Genomic DNA, 20,653 nt, shown 5'->3' on the forward strand with positions numbered 1-20,653 from the left:
GTTAAAAGTTTTCAAATTTATTTATTAAACATCTTATAAAATTTTCACAATGGTAACACCTAATTTACCTAATTTTTATCAAATTTATCCGACTCGTCTGGTAAATACCAACATTCGGTGCCATAACGACATAACGTGGAAAATTTATATACATTTTCCACGTTTATCAACACTACATTTTGTTTCTAGTATCTATTGTCACATTTCAACACTTAAGTATTGTATTGAATCAGCTGTTCTATATATTTGTGTTTATTACTATACTATAATTTCTCAAATAATAAAATCATGTCAACTTTTTATTTTGTTATAATTGGACATAGTGATAATCCGATTTTTGAAATGGAATTTACATCTGGAAATAAAGAATTGCGAGTAAAAATAATTTTTCACGTATTTTTAATTGCAGTTGAATTTTATATTATGATTTTTATTCTGATTTAGAAAGAAGATCACTTGACGCAGTTCATTGCACATGCTGCATTAGACTTGGTGGATGAACACAAGTGGAAGACAGTAAATATGCAACTAAAATCCATCGATAGATTTAATCAGTGGTATGTTTCTGCATTTGTCACCGCCAGTCAAATACGTTTCATTATGGTTCACGATGGCAAAACTGACGAGGGCATAAAGAATTTCTTCAATGAAATGTACGAGACTTACGTTAAACATTCTATGAATTCATTTTACAAAATAAATTCGCCTATTAAGTCAGCTACGTTTGAAAAAAAAGCTCAATTATTCGGAAAAAAATATTTGTTATCATAATTTAAGAAAATCTGATAAAGTATATAAAATAAGACTTAACTTTAAAACCCAATTTCAAATTTTTTGGTCATTTCAAAGTTTTTCTTAGTAATTGTCAAATACAATATTAGTAAAACTATTCAGTGTAGGATGTTCAAATGTTAGTAAGTTTTGCATGTTTCGCATTCACTCTATGCTCAATATTAATATGATTTCGTTTCAAAAAAAAAGAAAAGTTTTTTAAACTATAAAAGCTTTATTTTAATTTACATATGATGTTAACTTGTTCTTTTTTAGCTTCACTAAAGCAAATCTAAAACGATTTTTCAGTCTCAAATTCTTTTCCTGATAAAACAAAAATTTCAAATAAATTATATTTGGAAAAGAACATCTTGAGTACAGAATATACAAAAAATTGTAAAAAATTTACACCATCATACAATAGTCTTACACAATGCAAAGAGCTTTACTTATTGCTAGCGATTTCATATAAAAATGTATTTTTCTAATGCTTTTTGTGCTTTCCATAACGTTCATATTTGCTTTTGGATGAATACCATAAGTATAATGGAATTACTAAAGAAGGTAGCGCCATGAAGGCAAAAGCAACCCAGTCAAAGAAATGAGAAGAAAAGCGCTTATTGAAATCATTTAGGTTGACTATTCCACCTTCACCAGGTTCGGAGCTGACAGCAAATTGCACCTAAAATAAAACAGTCTTTTTAAGAACTAAATAAATACTAATTTTTTTTTTGAAGTTTACCTTATCGACGTTTTCAATTGGCTTGTAAGAGACTTCGGCGGCAGTGAAGTTGAAATATCCGAAAGCTTTTGGACGCACAACTAACACATGTGTATAGTTGGTTTGTGGCGCAATACGATCAATCACAGCAGAGGGCTGGCCACCAACTACCTCAAACGCATCTGGATGGAAACCGTTATCAGTTAACTTAACGCTAGTAGCAGGACCACTACCAACGTTGTAAATATTATAACGGACAACCAAGTCGCTCTTTTCAACCAAATATTTATTCAAAATTTGTTTTGAAACCAGCAGGCGAGCTGTGGCTGTAGTTGCCTCCTCTTCAGATGAACACACATTGAAAATTGCCAAGAAGGCACAAATAACCAGTAATGTTTTATACATGCTGGAAAGAAATGTTTATTTAATGTTTTTCAACAAAACACAAATTTCACTTTTTTCGTTGACGTGGAGAGCTCGGAATTAATATATTCACAAGAACCTAATTTTATATATTTAATTTGGCTTTTCCACATAAAAAGATTTTTTTTTACAATTATTTTAAAAACTTACATTTTAATAATATTACTATTCAACAGTATTTGACACCAAAAACCGCCACCCCTACAAGACAACTCGTCGCTTCAATTGTAACAAATGCTCCAATGTGACGTGGAATACCTCGTACAATAATGTCAAGCCTCGTACAACTTCGTGTCTGCATATGATTGCAGTGTCGCATCTTATTTTCTTAAATGTCATTCACAATAACAACAACTTTAGCCGTCTGCCAAAATATTTGTAAATGAAAACTTCAGAAAACTTTAAACTTAGAAAGTTTAATAATAGGCGCTTTCGGTGGGTCGCAAGTGTGCCAAAACACAGAATGCTGGCCTATAGGCGTTAAGCAAGACATTAGCATCACTGTTGCAATCTGTTAAATATTATGTTTTGGCAAATAACAAATCTTGCATATGTGCACATAACGCAAGTAAATTACATTTTGTATAAAAAAAAATAATTAATATAAAATTGGAAATTAAAACAAATAATGAATTAAAAGTAATGTTAAGAATGCGGGAAATTGTGAAATTTCCCTTTAACAACAAAATTAATAATAGTTTAGAATATTTATGCAACTGATAAGTAAGAAAATTTAAATAATTTTCAATTATACTTTCTTCATGTACTCCTATAAAATTTTACATATTTATATGTATATATTTTTAAAAAATTTATTTTCCACAATTATGAATGTTTCTGAAATATTTTATTTTCACAATTTTCAAATTTGTGACTTTAATTTTACTTGCACTTTTGTTTACAATCTTTTGACATATGACTGAAATTTTGTTGAAATTTCCAATGAAGGTTCACAATAGTTCGCTTATGGCTCTGGTAATACTTTTTTCTTTAGTGGCCAAAGTGTTTGACGATTTCACAACTAGGTGCTTAGACAGAGAAAGTAGTGTTGCGTACATTTAAAGAACTATAGCCTAGCAACTTACTGGTTTTTGCCACACTTGCGAGCCACCGAAACGCCTAGAGAAAGAAGTGTTGTTCTTTTGCGTACATTTAAGCAATTATAGACCGGCAACTTGCCGTTTTTTGCCACTTGCGAACTTCAAAATCATCTAATGTGTGATAAACTAAAATAATATATATAAAAATAAGACACTTCTTTAAAAATTGTTTGTAAATATTCCATTTATTGCAATTACTTAACTAAATTTAACATATTCTGACCAATCTTCTTATTGGTGGTTATATTTAATAGTTAGTTTACCAAAAATTTTTACCCAATGGTTAAAAATCTCAGGATTATATTACATTATACTTAGAAATTTGAACTAAGATTTTAATTCAACTAAATGATACTCATTCAGTGAAGAATGATTCTGTTTGTATTTACATATTACGTCATCGTTTATTCACAGAGCAGAAGAAATTGTAATTTTGAATGTAATTTTGCTAAAAACATTTTCACATACCATATCATGATTTAATCTTAATTGCGTTTTTCATAATGTTTTAGAAGTTGTGTTTATAAATGAAAATGTCTTTATCTACAGACTTCATTTACATTACGTTATGTGCTAGTATTTTCCATAGAATCTTTCTTTCAAAAACAAGTATAAAATTGTTCTCCTATTGTTAAAATCTACATTTCAGATTTATAAACTAAAAAAAGGACTTTTTCGATTTTGTAGACGATAATCTTGCTGAAAATATATTTTTATGTGCATAGATGATAGTAGTCTTTAGGATAAGTCTATCTTGGATTGACACTATAATTCAGTACTCCAAAATATTTCCAGTCTATCAAGTGTGTAGTTGCGTTCTTTGATATGTGCTTTGCGGCTGTCATCCGATCTTAATAATTTCATGTACTTAGTTTTCTTCTCATTTCGATTCTTCCCAAACATAGTATGTTTACATATACAATATTGGCATTGTTCTGGTAACATTACCACTTCTTATAATCTCTCAAATAGCATAGTCCACGTTCATTTAAGTTTATGTTTATGTGCAAAGTGCGTACTACATATGTAACTGTCCGTTATTGCTGCTAGTTGGTACAATCTTAGCCCGTTAGCCCAGGTTTCTCTTTGGAGTGATAGTTTAGTTTAAATGTTTGTTTAGTTTACAAAATCTTCTCCTACCAATTTTTGAATGGAAGTCACTAAGGATAATTTTAGTATCATATTCAAAGATACTACTACAGGCATTCTCTAGAGATTCGTAGAAATCGAAATTTTGTTTTTCTTAACCTCAGCCTTTTTTGTTGGGGCGTAACCACATACGATAACTATATTATTTATTAATTAAAAGCCAAGTACTGATTCACGTGCATTTTCACTCACAATGAAGCCTGTGCCCTATTGCTTCGTTTTATGATGATGGCCACTACAATAAACATCATATTGTCTTTATATGGTTTTTATTATAAATAACCGCAATAAAATCAATCATAATAATCTCATTATATTAATTTTATATTGATTTATGGTATATAAACGATGGTTTCACAACTTCCAAACAAATTAATGGCAGATAAATTTTATTCCTACATGGATTTACTATCGCGTATGTGATGTTATTACGTACTCAACACGGTTTAAAACGTGTTAACCATATGTGGTGAGTTTCAGAAAAGGTACAACCCTGCACAACAACAACAGGTGCCACTGTGGACGTTTGTTTACATTTTGTTTTGTTTATGTAAATAAAGGCGGTTATTAAAATACACGTAACATAGATAAAAGTACGATAGAATAGGTTTTTATATATATTTAAAAATTAAAATTGATAAATTAATTGTTTTCGTGTACAGAGTAATTAAAATAACAGCATCGAAAATATAGTAAGTAAAAGCTTCCTTGATTCAGTTTGACCTTTAGAAGGTCATATTGTACATATATCAGCAATATAGCAGCGTACAATCAGTATAGGCGCAGTGTTCGATTACTTCAGGTGGAGGAAGCAGAGGCAGAATTTTTTAAAGTGAAATATCTGGTTCGTATGGTTAATTAATAATATTGAATAATAAATTTATATTAAATATATGCAAAGTGAAAATGACTTTAAATATTCAAACGGTGATAACAACACCCTACGAGGGACAAAAACCAGGCACCAGTGGATTACGCAAAAAAGTAGGGAAACGGAAAATACAATTCACCAAATATTTAAAGAAAATTATATATCAATAGCTTTGTATATTTCAAGGTTAAAGTATTTACTCAAACAAATTATACGGAAAACTTTGTACAATGCATCCTCGATGCAAATGGAGCTGCGTTAAACGGATCAACTTTGGTTGTGGGTGGTGATGGCAGGTTTTATTGTAAAGATGCAGCAGAGCTAATTATACGTATGTGTGCAGCGAACGGCGTAAGTGCAAGGGTTAATAATTAATTTCCTCTTTTAATAAGAATTTTTATTAAAAAGGTAAGCAAATTATTGGTTGGACAAAATGGAATTCTTTCAACTCCCGCTGTGTCCAGTTTAATTAGGCACAATAAGGCTTTGGGTGAGTGAGTACATTCAACATTCAATTGGATTTATTTTTAGTTTTCTTATAATTGTTCCTTGTTCAAGGCATATTTCGTGATAACCTTTCATTAACTATAAGGAAAACACTGATAAGAAAAATGCAATTGTTAGATTATTAGACTGCAATGCATTTGAAAGAGTTAAAAGCGCCACTCATGTTTAACGTAAATAAATAATTTAATATTTAGAAATCGTTTGCTGAGATTTGCTGATAAAGCACAACTTTTATATATCAACGAAACAATTTCTTATCATTCACGAATGCATGACATTGCTTTTTTCATTTGCAAACACATTTTATATATTATACCATAGAGTTTAATGGATTACATATGCAATTTGTTATTTTAAGGTGGTATCGTTCTGACTGCTTCTCATAACCCCGGTGGACCTGATAATGATTTCGGCATCAAATTCAATTGTGAAAATGGTGGCCCAGCACCAGACGCATTTACTAATAACATTTACCAACTTTCAACTGCCATTAAAGATTACAAAATAATTAAGGAACTCCAAATAGACATTAGCAACATCGGCGTCAACAATTACACGATCGGTGGAAAAACGTTTGTTGTCGAAGTGATTGATTCTGTTGCAAATTATGTGCGACACATGAAGGAAATTTTTGACTTTGCCAAGTTGAGGGAATATGTTAGTGGCAAGTCAACCGGCAAGCCCCTAAAGATGAGAATTGATTCTATGAACGGCGTAACTGGAGCCTATGTACGTGAAATTTTTCTCAACAGCTTAGGTGCAGCAGAGAATTGCGTAGTACACACAATACCATTACCCGACTTCGGTGGTTTGCACCCTGATCCAAATCTCACTTACGCTAAGGATCTTGTAGAAACTGTAGCTAATGGAGACTATGATATCGGCGCTGCTTTTGATGGTGACGGTGTAAGTTTTAAAATATAATTGTATTTTATTTAAATACTAACAAAAAACAACTATTAACAGGACAGAAATATGATCATTGGAAGTAAAGCATTTTTTGTAACTCCTAGCGATTCGCTTGCCGTCATTGCGCATTATTTGAATTGTATTCCATATTTTCAAAAAAATGGCATTCAAGGTTTTGCAAGAAGCATGCCTACAGCGTCTGCTGTGGATCTCGTAGGAAAGAAGCTAGGCAAAGAAGTATTTGAAGTGCCAACAGGTTGGAAATACTTTGGTAATTTAATGGATGCCGGCCGTTTGTGTTTATGTGGCGAGGAGAGCTTTGGCACCGGTTCTAATCACATACGTGAAAAGGATGGTATATGGGCAGTGTTGGCTTGGCTGTCAGTTATGCAACATACTGGCAAGAGCATAGAAGATATACTAAAGAATCATTGGTCCATTTATGGACGCAATTATTTTACGCGTTATGATTATGAAGAATGCGAGTTGGAACCTTGCAATGAAATGATGAGTACTATGGAAAAAAATATTACTATTGCGTCATTTATTGGTAAAGTTTACACCAGAGGAGACAAATCATACAAAGTGAAAGTTGCAGATAACTTTAGCTATACTGATCCCGTGGATAAGTCAATTGCCAATAAGCAAGGGTTGCGTATAGTTTTCGAAGATGGTAGTCGCATAGTCATGCGTTTGAGTGGCACCGGCAGTTCTGGAGCTACTGTTCGGTAAGTTACTTATATAAAATACAATGTTTTTTAGTTCACACTATACATAACGAAACTTCTATTTTGCAGTTTGTATATTGATTCCTATGAAAGAGACAATGTTCTCGGCAAAGCTAGCGAAATGCTAAAACCGCTGATTGATATAGCATTGGAAATATCAGAATTACCAAAGTTTACTGGACGTAATGCACCCACTGTTATCACTTAAAGTTGCTTATATTAAATATATGTTTATAATACGTTAATTTCTTATATCTGATAAACCGGTTAATACTTTTTGTTATACCCCTCTTGTTCCATTCGCTGTTACTGGTAAAGTCAAATTTATTTGTTATTTCACAGTTTATTGCATTTGTTGCTTATTACAAACATTAAATAAAAGTTATAAATAATGGAATTAAATTATTGTTTCATATAAGAGCTCAGCTTTTAACATTAATGCTTAAATATTGGAACTGATTTAGAATTATCGGTGGTATACGCTCTGTCAAAACACTGCGCGGTGTTTTGGACATGCGAACGAAAACTTCAAGAAAATGCATAATTGTTGTGAGTTCCTGGCCTAACTCGTTTTTGGCTCTAAAATGAAATCGATTGTAAATAGCATTAGAAAATATTAAATGATTGGATACATATTGAATGTATGATAATCGAATTTAAATATATGCAGCGCATTAAATCCATACGAGGCATTTGTGGTTATAACCATTATGGTCTTAATAAAATAGAAAATAAACCACAAAATAAAAATAAAAAACAGGGAAAAAGGGAAATACTTAGACAAAGAGTTTGTGGAGAATTGTTTGAAGAGAATATAGGGAGTAGGAAATGAATTGGTTTATGTGGATAAACTAAGCTAAACTAAACTAATTTTAGTACTTTTGTTCCTCTATGGAGCGGCAATGTTAGTCGAACAACTCACGAAATGGTGTACCAGAAAGCGCACGTAAACAGAAACGGTTTATCTGAAATACATTTCTAATGTGTCACATGAGAAAATTTTACACATATAGTTCATGAATAGCTCCCTACTACCTTTGTACTTGCCATTGGTATTTTCTTTTTTAATACAGCACTTAGTAACTATTTTCAACAAAGTTCCAAGAACAGCCGGGTCTACATCTCGGAGCCAGTCGTTAATCTCGACGATCATGTACCGTTCAACACCTCCCTTATTCTAAGTAACTATTCATTGGCCCCTTATCCCAATTCCTCTCCCCCATCTTTAACCACCACCCATCCACATCCTAACCCAAGTAATCGTCTTGTAAATCCTTTCATGTTATCCGCTTTGAGGTCGCAGCGCGGTATAACAACAACTTCAAACAAAAAATTTTGAATTAGTATTTCCGGCAAAACATTTTTACACTTCATTTCAACTTTTGAAAATAACGGTGACAATAGTACTACGAGGAGGACTCGTTCCTCCCTTCACCAAAACTAACTAAAGTATTACGAGTTAAAACTGAATCTCACTTAAGGGTTTTAAAATGTATTTGTGTTGTTCTTCTCCATTACCGTGAAACGCGATCATTTCTAGAGGCTTAGTAGGCCAAATAAAACTTGCACTACCATATAAATGATGTCATCATTAAAACCGAGAATAAGAGTTAGGAATAGGAATGAGGTAATGATAATAGAAGTCAGTTTGCGATAATAGTTATATTAGTATATACTTACGTGAGATTTGCTTCCACAACCATCTTAACATACTGACAGAGATAGGTAAGATAAAGCGTTTTAAGTTCAGTGTGATATTGTTGTAATATTGTTATCAAACCCACTATCAAAGGTATACCATCTATTGTATCCTTGACGACTTTAGCAAGTAGAGAATTGGTATTTTGTGAAAATTGCAAACGTGAAACGTGTGCAAGAGTAAACAGAAATAAAAATAATGCTATTTGATGTGAGTTTTTGACTATTACAAAAACTTGTTCCAGTGGTTCATAAGAGCCCGTAAACAGTAAGTACTCGTTCACCTCAACAAGCATTTGACTCCCTTCACTTTTTGTCAACTTTGTGGGTTCATTGTTCTTTTCCAATTCATGCAACAAGGCTCTAAATATAAATAAAATGTTATATATTTCATTTCATAATAGCTGCTCATACTATCATAATCATAGCTCATACCTATTGAAAGTTTCCAAAGCCGATTCCAAGTTCTTTGAATTACATTTGCTACTTCTATTCAATTCGCATGCAATTTGTTGCCTTAGTATTTGTTTGTGTCCCAATTGCAAAACGCAATTTAAGATTGTGGGCCAAACCTTAAGCCATCGGGAATGATAGCTGTTAAAATATTTCACTGGATTTGATATACTCGTTTCTGTTTCCAATTCTGCAGTCAACATACTAAGAGCTTCAGTCCACATTTTATCGGTTGTTATATTTTTTTGTAATTTGTCTAGATTGTCTTTCATTTCTGCAGTAATCATATGACTGTATAGACGATCCAATCCCACTAAACCAGCTGGACATATTGCTTCTCGCATTTTGGCAAAGAATCGGGTGTCTAATACCTGATTGTGTGGAGAACGTTTATCGTACCACGTTGCTTTCAAGTCCAAGTAAATTGTTTGTTTCGGGTCAGTACAATGCAATAATTCACGTGCTAACCTTCCTATGAAATTATTAGATTTAGTAGGATCTCCGTTGGTTAGTGGAAAACTTGGGATTGGTATGGTTTGACTTTGATATTGGGACTGCCAATCTTGCACTTTGTTCCGCAAAAAAGCACTACATTCTTTCTCAACATTATAGTTGATTATACGCGTCAATTCTTCTTGTAATATTTTTAAGCCATGCACATTTAAATAATCCTGCACATATTCAAAAGAGCGTCTGTATCCATCCATAATTTTGGCAAGTTGAAGCAATTTTGCTTCTAATTCCAAAGTAGTATTTTTGTGTTTATTTTGCGAGAATGTTAAACCTTCATCAAGTGCTTTTGCCAGATTTTTAACTAATTCCTTTCGTATGCCGTCTTCTAGTAACTGCTTTGGATCAAGTTCTATAACACCTACAAGAGTTCTCTGCTGCTGAAGCATGCCCTCTGTAAATACAGCTATTGCATGAGTTAGCCTGGAAATCATATAACATGTTTCGAACTGTGCTAATTCCTTCAATTTATCTTTTTCCAGTCTAGTTGGTATTTCTTTCAATTCATTAGTTTGTAAATTTATAATTTGGGAAAGAATGTTAAAAATTCTTTCCGGAATAATTTGTAATACTTTCCGTATATAGTTTGCCAGTTCGTTACTATAATATTGAGATACAGAAACCAGATCTTCACTTTTAGCCTGGTTGATTCGAAGTAGAGGTATTTCCAAGGCACTTGCCAATTTTAGAAAAACGGCTCGCAATTGCATAACAGATTTTGGTTGCTTTTTGATACTCTGCTGCATTGTAGTTGTGAAGTCTCGATCGATCAAAAGCCAGGCATAACTGAAATCACTTATTATTTGTAGATTGATTAAAATATCTTCCTTAACATTGAGTATCTAAAATTGTATTTAAAGTATAAATAATATATAATAATATAAATACCATAATATAATAATATATGACTAACATTTTAATTTACCTGTATCATTTTATGTAAATAATTGCGAGTTTCCAAAAGATACTGCTTAACATGCATATTAGCATGTAAATTGTGGAATTCTTCAACCTCCTCAAGTGCTTGTATCAGTTGAATTAACATACGTCCAGATATGTTAGGATTGTCAGATTTTAAATTTGTAATCTCTTTTGCCATTTCCGCAAACCAATGTTTTAAATGTGGGTTACTCTCGATCTTCGCCAATGGCCTACTACCTTGAAAAGCTTCGGCAAGTTCGTTTAAACGATCTAAGGCTTCTTGCTTGCAATTACTCCAACGTGTTTCTCTCTCCTGCATTAGATTTCGCAGTTGTTCCTTCACAGTTAGTTCCAATTGACTACAATTGAGTAACAACTCAAATAATTTTTTGCTTTCAAAGTTAATTTCTTTGCAAACAAGTTCCTGAACAGTTTTAGATTTCGAATTGGCACGTGGTATTTCCGAAATGCATTTGGAGGTGTGAGTAAAGTACCAACGTAGCAATACATTGCATTCACGTATCAGTATTATTATTTTAGAAATGTGCTCTAGTACAAAAAAGTCGGTGAGTACACCATCTCGCAAAATTTCGTTAGTTTTCTTTAGTGTTTTCGTTAACTTTTCTTGGTGCAGCAAACAGAATCCTTTAACAGCAATAGTTTCTACAGAAGTTAGTGCTGTCTTAGCTGCTTTGAATTGTTCCCAGGCATCTATTAAATTAACAGTAACTCCCATAGAGATGGATACAACCCAATTATCTGCAAAAAACTTATCCACAATTTCGCGCATTTGCGCTACTTGTGTGTGCAACGTCTTGGGTGAAAAGAATAGGCAAACAAAGAGCATTGCTGCTTGCGTTGATAACGCTGTAGTTCTATGATCTGGGTGTGGATATACAGAAAGTTGATTATATACGTCATCACATCGCAACCGTCCTAACACCAAGTCAATGAAAGTTTGATCAAAAGTATAACGAGCAAAATATGTTTCGGGATAATTAGTGACTGCATTCGTCTTAAGATTAGTAGCTGAAGAATTTTTGTTTGCAATAAATCCAGTGGATCGCAATAGCATACAAACATCGTCTATATTGCTGTCCCCATGTGATTTTGCACCACTGTAACGGTAGTAGGAGATAAGCAGGCGTTCCCTTACTATGCCCGGTATGTGATAATCGACTAAGATCAAAATAACGCCAAAGAGATATAGAGATTCGCACTAAATATTTGAATAGTTATGAAAAAGAGAGTGTAATAACATATATTTTATTACAAATACCATTAATTGCTTTCCTTCTTCGTCCTGCAGCACCGTTTCTAAGGATTGTTGTATGTAGTAACCTCGATTAAGTTCATCAACATATTGTTTCAAATCTTCTGCATATTGATGTATACTTTCAAAAGCAGCATAAAACCGTGTCAACAATTCTAGGTAGTTTTCACGTACTTCATCATCCAAATCTAATAATTCCTTGAATATTAAAGAAATATAAATCAAAGCGTGGCTACTTATTAGAAAATGAGAAAACTTACGGCACTATTTTCAATTTTCTTCTCTTGAGCTTCTGCTATTTTCAAATAACTAAAGTCCAAGATCACATCAGCATATTTTTGTTGATCACTTTTAGTTTCTAAACTAAAATATTTAAAGGGATAATTATTTTTTAAAAACATTATTGTTGATAAGTACAGACCGATATATATCTGGTACATAGTCTTTTAAACGCAGGAGCTCTGCTATGATGGAGTTTCCAAGAGAAACAATGCTAAGTAGATTCTGTCCACATGCATTGTTTTCTGCCATAAATTCCGACATTTTTCCTAATAAAACGATTTCAGTGCTTTGCACTAAAATTAAGACTTTTGTGTAAAACTCAATTAATAAACATCATTAATCTTTTTACAGCTGATATTGATAAACAAGGGCGAATACAAAAACAATGTAATTTATATATATTTTGTTCTTTATTAATGTGAGTTCACAATAACACAAGAAATTGTTACTAAAGTTTCTCTAGGTGTATTCTTTCAACATGATTTAAGTTAATTGAAATTTTTTATTTTACACTTATGTAAATATTTATTTATTGCACTTAATCGTTATTTTTGATTAAAAGTTTTCAAATTTGTTTATTAATTTATCAAACATCTTATACAATTTTTACAATGGTCACACCTAATTTTTATTTAATTTACCCTACTCAAAATTCTGGTAAATACTTACATTCGTTGCCATACCAACATAATATACTATTTCCCTCAATTTACGATCAATTCACTCGGACGCGCACACGGCATAAATAATTAACAAGTGACTTCTTGACAATTACTAACCTGACACTGCAACAGTTAATGTTTTTCATTTAAATTAAAGGGACATCTGCTATTGGCTATCTCTCATGCAACGTAGTTGTAACTTGGGATATCAAAAAGCTTTTGATACAGTACGGTTTAAATAATTAGTTCTTAAATTCACCCAACTCAGCTTTTTGGTCTGAATTGCTTACAAGTTGCTTTGTTGTTTCATAAGGCTCAATTATGACTCAAACGCACTGCTTTTTTTAATTTTTTCATTATTTACATCTATGTTTGTCCTTTTCGCGGTGAGACATAACAAACAAATTTGCTTTTATGATGATTGCAAGGCCTACGCGAAATCTAGATCAGCTGTTACAAAATTTAGAAAATAAAACTCGACCCATAAAAATCGAAGCGATTGCCTTCCTTGGCGGTTATCTTTATCATGTCATTAACCTTTAAGTTAATGGTTCTGCTATAAGTCAATTTACTCCGCACTTTAGGTACGTTATAAATAATAGGGGTATTCAGGCAACTGATTACTTGCTTAGTTGAATCAAAAACTTCATATAAAAAAAATTAAGCATTTTGATGTTAATCAGTTGCTTGAACGACCCAAAATGCGTAATCTGATTAGTTTGTTGTGTGCAAATTCTTGGCAGCACTCGTATCAACAGCAACAGCGAAACGTATGTTAACAGTAAAATACTCAAATATTCGTAATTTTTAATATCATTTAAATTTATCATATAATTTATCATATAACTAAAATTGCAAACGTGTCATATATCAAAAAGTAGAATGTTACTGAATTTTATTTTTATTATTATTGCATTTTTTATTATTTTTGCATTTTCTTTTTAAGACACCCTGTGCTTATAGCGTCGACACTTGTTACTGGCAGCACTATTAATCAATTCACTAATTTGAGAATCTCCGAAATAGTTGATTCTCTGCTTAGTCTCATTTTTGTTGTAATCAACTATTAAGCAACTAATCAGTTGCCTGAATACCCCTAATGACTTTTTAACTTCTAAGTAATCAAGAAAATGGCATAAAAATTAGATAAGGTTAGCCGAGTGTAGCCACACAAATCGCAATGTAGTCTTTCGAATCGCAATGTTATTTACAACAAAAAATTGAATGCTCACAATAACAGATACTGCGTATGATAAGAAATTAGAATGACTTCTTATCTATTAACAAATATATTTGAATATACATATGTAGGCAAATTGATACGCAGCTAATCTGGACAAGAATATCCAGCTAAGTTATTTACCCACAACCTTTAAGATCAAAGTCTCTAAAGCACTCTACACCCATTGATAAAACTCTAAGCGAGATCGCATTATAAATTATAGACAATTAATACTCTATCTAGTTCAAGTCACTACTGTCACTAGATGCTTATACAATCAATATAAGCTTGATGCGAATACCATTCCTAAATTTAAATACGTCGTGCACATCTACAACAAGAATCCACACAACATTAAGGGCAAAATAGGACATAAAAAGCGCTCTAATCGATCCATGTAGCCACATAGAGCAGGTTGTCAACTTCCTTTTTGACTGCTACTTATGCTTTCTTACGAAAGCATACTTACGGTAGCATGCGCTATCAAATTTAAATATATCAGATTTTTAATTATTTATACACTATTAGATTATATAACTATTTTATTTTTTTACAGAAATTCTGGAGAATATAAATTGGAAATTTTTTCTAATTGATGAATGACGACCTAAACTCGTAAATCTTGATCCATGAGTTTTGAACCTTCCTAAATGTATGGTATACCATTTTGCACATATGTAACTGAAGAAAAAATGAATGTTTTTTGTTCCTTTGGCATGCGTCTGTTCAATATGAAGGGCCCTTTTAAAGTACAATTCTCACAAGCTATCCTCAAATCTTCATTGTATGCATTTTATACAGCGTGCAGTCACTATTTTTAGATGTTTTCCTTAAAACTAAATACTATCGCCAGCACATATATATAACATTGTTACTACATTATTTTCATAATATTACATATATCTTTAATTCACAAATATGTTCGCCGGCGTTGACATAAATAGAAAAGGTGCCACCTTTTTAAATGATCTATTTACTTTTTTAAGGTATTCTTTGCGTTTTTTGAATTTAAAACTAAAAAATATTTTGTATAAATTTGTTTATATTTTTGCTTTGAAATACACAAAACGTATAGGCTTATTTATGTTTTTCTTAATTTTATTAAATGTACAAACCAATTACGCTTTGTAATATATAACACAAATCAATTATAAATTTAAGGTAAAATTTTAGAAGTTCCAGGAAATGAAAAAATACAACTCTGCATTTTAGTGGCATAAATCTATTTATGGAACTTAATGTTATAACATATAAAATTATTACGAAATTTGTTATTTTTTTTTCGGTTTTGTTTACTTCTTCATATGCATTTTAATTGTCATAGTTAAAACACTTCAATTAAATTGCACTAAAATCGATAATTGTTTCGTATTGTTTAGTTTTTAGGTGTTGTATGCGATATCATAAAAAACTCCCATGAAAATAAAGTACTGAAGTAGTATATATCAAAAGGAAGAAATTCTTTATTTGTGAGATAAATCATATTACAATATTTAGAAATTATTGCCTATCCTCTCTATGAAACAAATCATATTGTTTTTTAAAATATATTTTTAATTGTTTTTTATTTTTTAATTCATTTACGAGTAACTTTTGTATGGAATAAAATCTTAATTTAATGTTGATTAAGAATCAATGACGATTTATTTTTGAAATTTAAATTAGCATTATTGTTATATTATAGAATTATTAATAGTTTTATTTTATACTTTTCTATCGTATTTTTTATTGAAAACATAGTTTGAGAAAATAACCAAAAAATACGCCATATTTGCTTCAACTGTCAAGTGATGTCATCAGCTGACAAGTCTGGAGTAAATTCATATTAATGAAATTTGCCAACATTGCATATAAACGACATAGAATTTGGTAGCTCGACAGATATATAAGTGCGGTAAATCTAGAGTGAAATATCAGTATCAGGATAAACAACGAAATAAACACATATATTACATAAAAGTTTAATATAGAGTATTAAATAAAAATTGGTTCTAGATAAAGGTTATTGTTGTTAACATAATACATATATGTTGCTTCAATTAAAATTGTTTAAAATTCATTAACGAAGCGATAATTTAAAATTTTTATTTAAGACTTGCAATACTGTCAACATCTCGCCATATTTCTTCTGTCATTTATGAAATAATTAATGTCCGGCAGCAACGTGAAGAAAATTTCTTACAAAGTTGGGATTATTTCGGGGCGAAACTTATTTAGCAGAATTTAATAATAAATTCGTGCGGCTCACAAAAGTGATAGTTATAAAACAATACGTATTTGGAGTGAATAATTGAAATATAAATTGATTTTATATTTTTGTCCAAACGTAGAGCAACTTAAACATATTTCTTTTGTTAATTAGAGCAAAAATATAAAAAAAAAGAAAAGATTTATAAGAAAGTGGAAAAAGCTCGTTCCGTCAGTTGTCGAAAGGAGGTGCTGCGGTGTACAACCGGACGGAGCCATGATCAAATAACAAGTATTTTCAACGCATGTTTACAAAATATAATTAAAAATAAAATAAAACTAAGGTAAGACAAATTTATTAATTCGATTCATTTATTTATTAGTTGCATGTCATTCTTATTATTGTTACGAAATTAGTATAAAGTAAATTGTGCCGCACCACATCATTTTTATTGCATACCACCACCGCCGGTGCAAGAACAGAGAAACGAACTGAATAAAGTAGAGTGCGTACAACGTGCTTAGTATGCTTGTTTTCCTTGTATTTACTCTTCTTCATTACGATACATTATGTATTTAGAATATACAAATTTTGTCAATTTCGGTCTGTGTCGTATGTGTAAATTGTTCCAAAAATATTCTTATGAATTTCTTGAAGTGATATCTGTTCTGATACGTACGGTTAACGTGACACGACGATTCTACTTTAACCTTACAAAACCGCTTCCATTATTTATGTTTTTTTTTTTTTTGGGGTGCCGTTGCCTTTGTCGAAAGTAATAAGTAATTCATTATATAAAACTAAAATGTGTATTATATACTTTAAATATTTGTGATTGTGTTAATAAAGAAACAAATTTAATTCGACAGTTAAGACGAATTGATTATTCCTAAAAAAATCTTTTACGCGTTAAATTTTTGATTATATTTATGGCACCGGCAACGTTAAAATTAATATGTTGTACTGTTGTAGTTCAGTTGAGAGACACCAGCGTTGCTTGATCATCTAAAAATATGAATATTTCCGGGAAGTAGATTTAAGGTTTCTTTGAACAGAAAATCCGTTAAAGTTGAAATTAGTATTGTTGTTATTGTTGTGGATCAGATGAAAAGAGTAACAACTTGTTGGCGTTGGGTTACCCAACAAGACCAGAGTGTCTGAGACTGTTGTCATTATTGAAACTTAAATTGCCGACAAAGTGAAATTGACATACTTGTTATTGTTATAGATCAGTTGGGAAGGACGAGCGGCACTTGGATGTCTAAATTTGTATTAATGCTATTGTTTTAGCTCAGTTGGGCCCTGCGCTATGTCTTTGATCACTTCAAGTGCCGCCGGAACGGTAATGATGCCGCTTCTAAAACTCAAAACTGCCAAAATTGATATAAGTATTATTGCTATCGTTATAGGTCAGTTGAGATTGGTTGGTTAATTGCAGTAGCAGGCCATTAGATAACTTCCATGTAGCTCAGTGAACGATTTTTCATCGTTTTGATACATATTCCTTGCAGAAACCCCTAATATAGCAGAGTAAAGACTAAATCCCGTCGAATACGTGTGCTTCTGAGAGGTAGACCCGAGGGCTCCTGGAACATAAAGATTCAGTAAGGTTGGAATTAGCACTGTTGCTTTTGTTGCACTTAAGTTGAAAGGCATTTGTGCCACTTAGTCGTCTAGAAATATCCTAAGAAATACGTAGTTCGGGGATATATAGTTCCTGAACACTAAAACTCGGGTGAAGTTAAAACTGATTTAAAAGTGAAAACTCAGATTTTGTCACATTTTTCTTTTCTGGTAATTTACTTTGTTACTTCATGTTTATAAATTCTTTTAAGTTTTTTTTTTGAAGAATAACTGTCTATAATGATCATCTCCTTGGAATAGTTTTAATTAACCATATGGTCACCTTGTCTGTCCGTCCTTCCGTCCACCCCTACCTCCACATTTAGTGGTGGTGAAAATGGTGGTTATTTGCATAGTCTTTTCCTGTCTTCATTACATGTATTCCTTTTTTTTGACTTATGTTTAATTACTATACCAATTGCAATTTTGGATTAGTTTTTGGCGATCCATTATAATTTTTTAATTGTACTGATACATAGTCCTATCCATTAATTTTATTCAGATTTTTGATTTATGTCTAAGGCCTGTTAAAAACATTTATAATGTTATTATTATTTTATTTATAGGAAATTATTGTTATGATTACAAAGAGTGACCATTTGCAAGACCTAAGCACCACCAAGCAAAATAAATATTAAAAAAAATTAGTGAAAGGTGAGTTGGCAGTTTTCAAAATGGCACAGCATACGCAACCTGTTGCGCAACAAGAGCCAACACAGCAAACGCATCAACCTCAAAATACTACTGCTTCATCCACAACGCCACAGCCAACTAATAATACCAATAATAATGCTAATCAGTCACAAATGCAGCAGTCGCAGCAATCTTTGCCTCAAAATAATAATATCATTGTTCCTGCACAATCTTTCACACCAGCTGGTGGACCTCCGTCAAGTGCGGTTAACGCTCAACCTATTTTTAATCCACCCATGCATGCAGGCAATGTATTAATGCCAGCACCTGGAGTACATCAACATGCATCAATGTATCCGGCCATGATACAGGCATCCTTACCAAGCAACGTTTATGTTAACAATGTCACTGCCAATGTTAATTTACACAGTTGGTCACAAGCTTATATACCGGGAGCACCTCCGCACTACATACAGGGTGAATTACCTCAAGATCAGGTATGCGTTTTGCTTATTTAATTCACATATAAAATTGTTAAAATTAATTTCTTACTTTCATTCCTTACAGCACGGACTACAACCAATGCCTGTGGCTCTTGGTCCAGCGAATGCTATTAATGCACAAGGAAATGGTCAATCGCAATCCTATGGAGGACGTGGTTCTCGTCGTGTTAAAGGACGTGGTGGTGGTGGTTCAAGACGTGATTACCAACGTTATCCTCCACCTGAAAGTAGTCCGGTACCGCAACAAATTCAACAAAACCAAGACCAAATGCAACAGCCTATGGGTCAATCTCAACAATTAACGCCAATGGACAATCAAATAATAGCTAGCGGACCACCAGCATACGCTCCACATCCACAATATATGCAATATACATATCCGGCCTATTTTGCACCTCAAACTCCAATGATGCATCCATCGCAGACTGCAGCGCAGCAACCTGGTGGGCCACCATATATTATGTCGCCGATGTACCATCAACCTATGTATAATTTTGTCGGTGGCTATATTTTTCCTCCCGTTATGAACTCTGAATATTATTTGCCTGCTACTGAAGATGGCCAAGGTGATGAGCGTCAAAATGTTGAAGGTATGATACCACAAATATGGCACCAACAGCAAATATATAGTGAAGAATATATGACTGCAGAAATGCAAGGCGAAGATTTAAATCAAAATAATTCATCTTCTGAAACGCCTGGTATGATGAGTCCAAATTATCCTATATATGATCCACAAATGCATGAAATTCAACAGCGTATGGAAATGATTGAAATCTATAATGATCCTAACATGGCGCAAATACAGGAAATGCATTCTGGAGCAATTCAACAGGTAAGTAGAAAATTGGTTTTATACCTTCTACCTTTTTAGGATTTAATAAAAATGAAAACTGGGTTTGTGTTTAAAAGTAATAAAATGTCAATGGTACAAAATAATATTAATTCATAAAATAAGGACTTAAAATTGTTATAAAAGTGAGTATATAAAATTCATTTGCATTTATAGATTACAAGTGCAAAAGTTTATAGACTCATGACATGGAATGAACAATTAAAATTAAAATTATTATTATTCCCAGTACTAAAATTGTATCTATTTTGAAATGAAATGAAAAATGACCTATCTTGTTTTTAGTTGGACGATAATTCACATTCGGGTTCTATCCAAATGGTGTCTGGTGGTGCCATCATCACAGCACCTCTACCCATGCAAAATGATCAACAATTGCTTCACCATGGCCACTTACAGGCACCGCCTCCACATCTGATGCATGCTGGAGTTTTAGGGATAGATCCCCAATTACATCAAAGTGCTGGTAAGTACAGATAACTGTTAGAATATAAAATAGTCACATATTGAACGGTAGTAAATTTTAATATATAAACGTTTCAGTAACATTCTTCGCTGTAGGCGTATCAGATTTACTGTTGTGAAGTAAATGTTGATGAATATTGTAAAGAAAGTTAATGAGCACAGATTCTGTTTTCTTCGTTTTTTTATAA

General features: G+C 32.3%; 4 protein-coding genes across 4 annotated transcripts; 2 read left to right on the forward strand and 2 right to left on the reverse strand.

Annotated features, from left to right (window-relative positions):
* Window positions 1–231: 231 nt before the first annotated feature.
* On the forward strand, window positions 232–779 carry LOC119672223 (probable trafficking protein particle complex subunit 2). The gene is made up of 2 exons (XM_038083225.1): window positions 232–375; window positions 445–779. The coding sequence occupies exons 1-2, from the start codon at window positions 289–291 to the stop codon at window positions 769–771; spliced, it is 414 nt and encodes a 137-aa protein (XP_037939153.1). The 5' UTR covers window positions 232–288; the 3' UTR covers window positions 772–779.
* Window positions 780–1,027: 248 nt separating this feature from the next.
* On the reverse strand, window positions 1,028–2,218 carry LOC119668272 (translocon-associated protein subunit beta). The gene is made up of 3 exons (XM_038077724.1): window positions 2,066–2,218; window positions 1,514–1,898; window positions 1,028–1,453 (listed from the first exon to the last, which is right to left on the reverse strand). Exons 2-3 carry the CDS (start codon window positions 1,895–1,897, stop codon window positions 1,256–1,258), a joined length of 582 nt encoding a protein of 193 aa, XP_037933652.1. The 5' UTR covers window position 1,898; window positions 2,066–2,218; the 3' UTR covers window positions 1,028–1,255.
* Window positions 2,219–4,721: 2,503 nt separating this feature from the next.
* On the forward strand, window positions 4,722–7,557 carry LOC119672101 (phosphoglucomutase). Its single transcript, XM_038083071.1, has 8 exons — window positions 4,722–4,757; window positions 4,827–5,008; window positions 5,066–5,148; window positions 5,222–5,386; window positions 5,444–5,525; window positions 5,901–6,448; window positions 6,509–7,179; window positions 7,249–7,557. The coding sequence occupies exons 3-8, from the start codon at window positions 5,071–5,073 to the stop codon at window positions 7,385–7,387; spliced, it is 1,683 nt and encodes a 560-aa protein (XP_037938999.1). The 5' UTR covers window positions 4,722–4,757; window positions 4,827–5,008; window positions 5,066–5,070; the 3' UTR covers window positions 7,388–7,557.
* LOC119672077 (WASH complex subunit homolog 5) lies at window positions 7,465–12,681 on the reverse strand. The gene is made up of 7 exons (XM_038083037.1): window positions 12,456–12,681; window positions 12,295–12,397; window positions 12,041–12,232; window positions 10,766–11,980; window positions 9,313–10,682; window positions 8,860–9,240; window positions 7,465–7,758 (listed from the first exon to the last, which is right to left on the reverse strand). Exons 1-7 carry the CDS (start codon window positions 12,575–12,577, stop codon window positions 7,602–7,604), a joined length of 3,540 nt encoding a protein of 1,179 aa, XP_037938965.1. The 5' UTR covers window positions 12,578–12,681; the 3' UTR covers window positions 7,465–7,601.
* Window positions 12,682–20,653: the final 7,972 nt, after the last annotated feature.

This window comes from Teleopsis dalmanni, chromosome 1 (genome assembly GCF_002237135.1).
Source record: "Teleopsis dalmanni isolate 2A chromosome 1, ASM223713v2, whole genome shotgun sequence".
NCBI lineage: Eukaryota > Metazoa > Arthropoda > Insecta > Diptera > Diopsidae > Teleopsis > Teleopsis dalmanni.

Bases quoted from the DNA above. Each gene is read 5' to 3' on its own strand.
- LOC119672223 (XM_038083225.1), top strand. From the start codon at position 289: ATGTCAACTTTTTATTTTGTTATAATTGGACATAGTGATAATCCGATT. The intron at 376-444 runs GTAAAAATAATT...ATTCTGATTTAG, and splicing joins CTGGAAATAAAGAATTGCGA to AAAGAAGATCACTTGACGCA.
- LOC119668272 (XM_038077724.1), bottom strand. From the start codon at position 1,897: ATGTATAAAACATTACTGGTTATTTGTGCCTTCTTGGCAATTTTCAAT. The intron at 1,454-1,513 runs GTAAACTTCAAA...GTTTTATTTTAG, and splicing joins CAATTGAAAACGTCGATAAG to GTGCAATTTGCTGTCAGCTC.
- LOC119672101 (XM_038083071.1), top strand. From the start codon at position 5,071: ATGACTTTAAATATTCAAACGGTGATAACAACACCCTACGAGGGACAA. The intron at 6,449-6,508 runs GTAAGTTTTAAA...AACTATTAACAG, and splicing joins CTGCTTTTGATGGTGACGGT to GACAGAAATATGATCATTGG. The intron at 7,180-7,248 runs GTAAGTTACTTA...TCTATTTTGCAG, and splicing joins AGTTCTGGAGCTACTGTTCG to TTTGTATATTGATTCCTATG.
- LOC119672077 (XM_038083037.1), bottom strand. From the start codon at position 12,577: ATGTCGGAATTTATGGCAGAAAACAATGCATGTGGACAGAATCTACTT. The intron at 12,398-12,455 runs GTCTGTACTTAT...TAAATATTTTAG, and splicing joins TATGTACCAGATATATATCG to TTTAGAAACTAAAAGTGATC. The intron at 11,981-12,040 runs GTATTTGTAATA...TCAAATATTTAG, and splicing joins AAGAAGGAAAGCAATTAATG to TGCGAATCTCTATATCTCTT.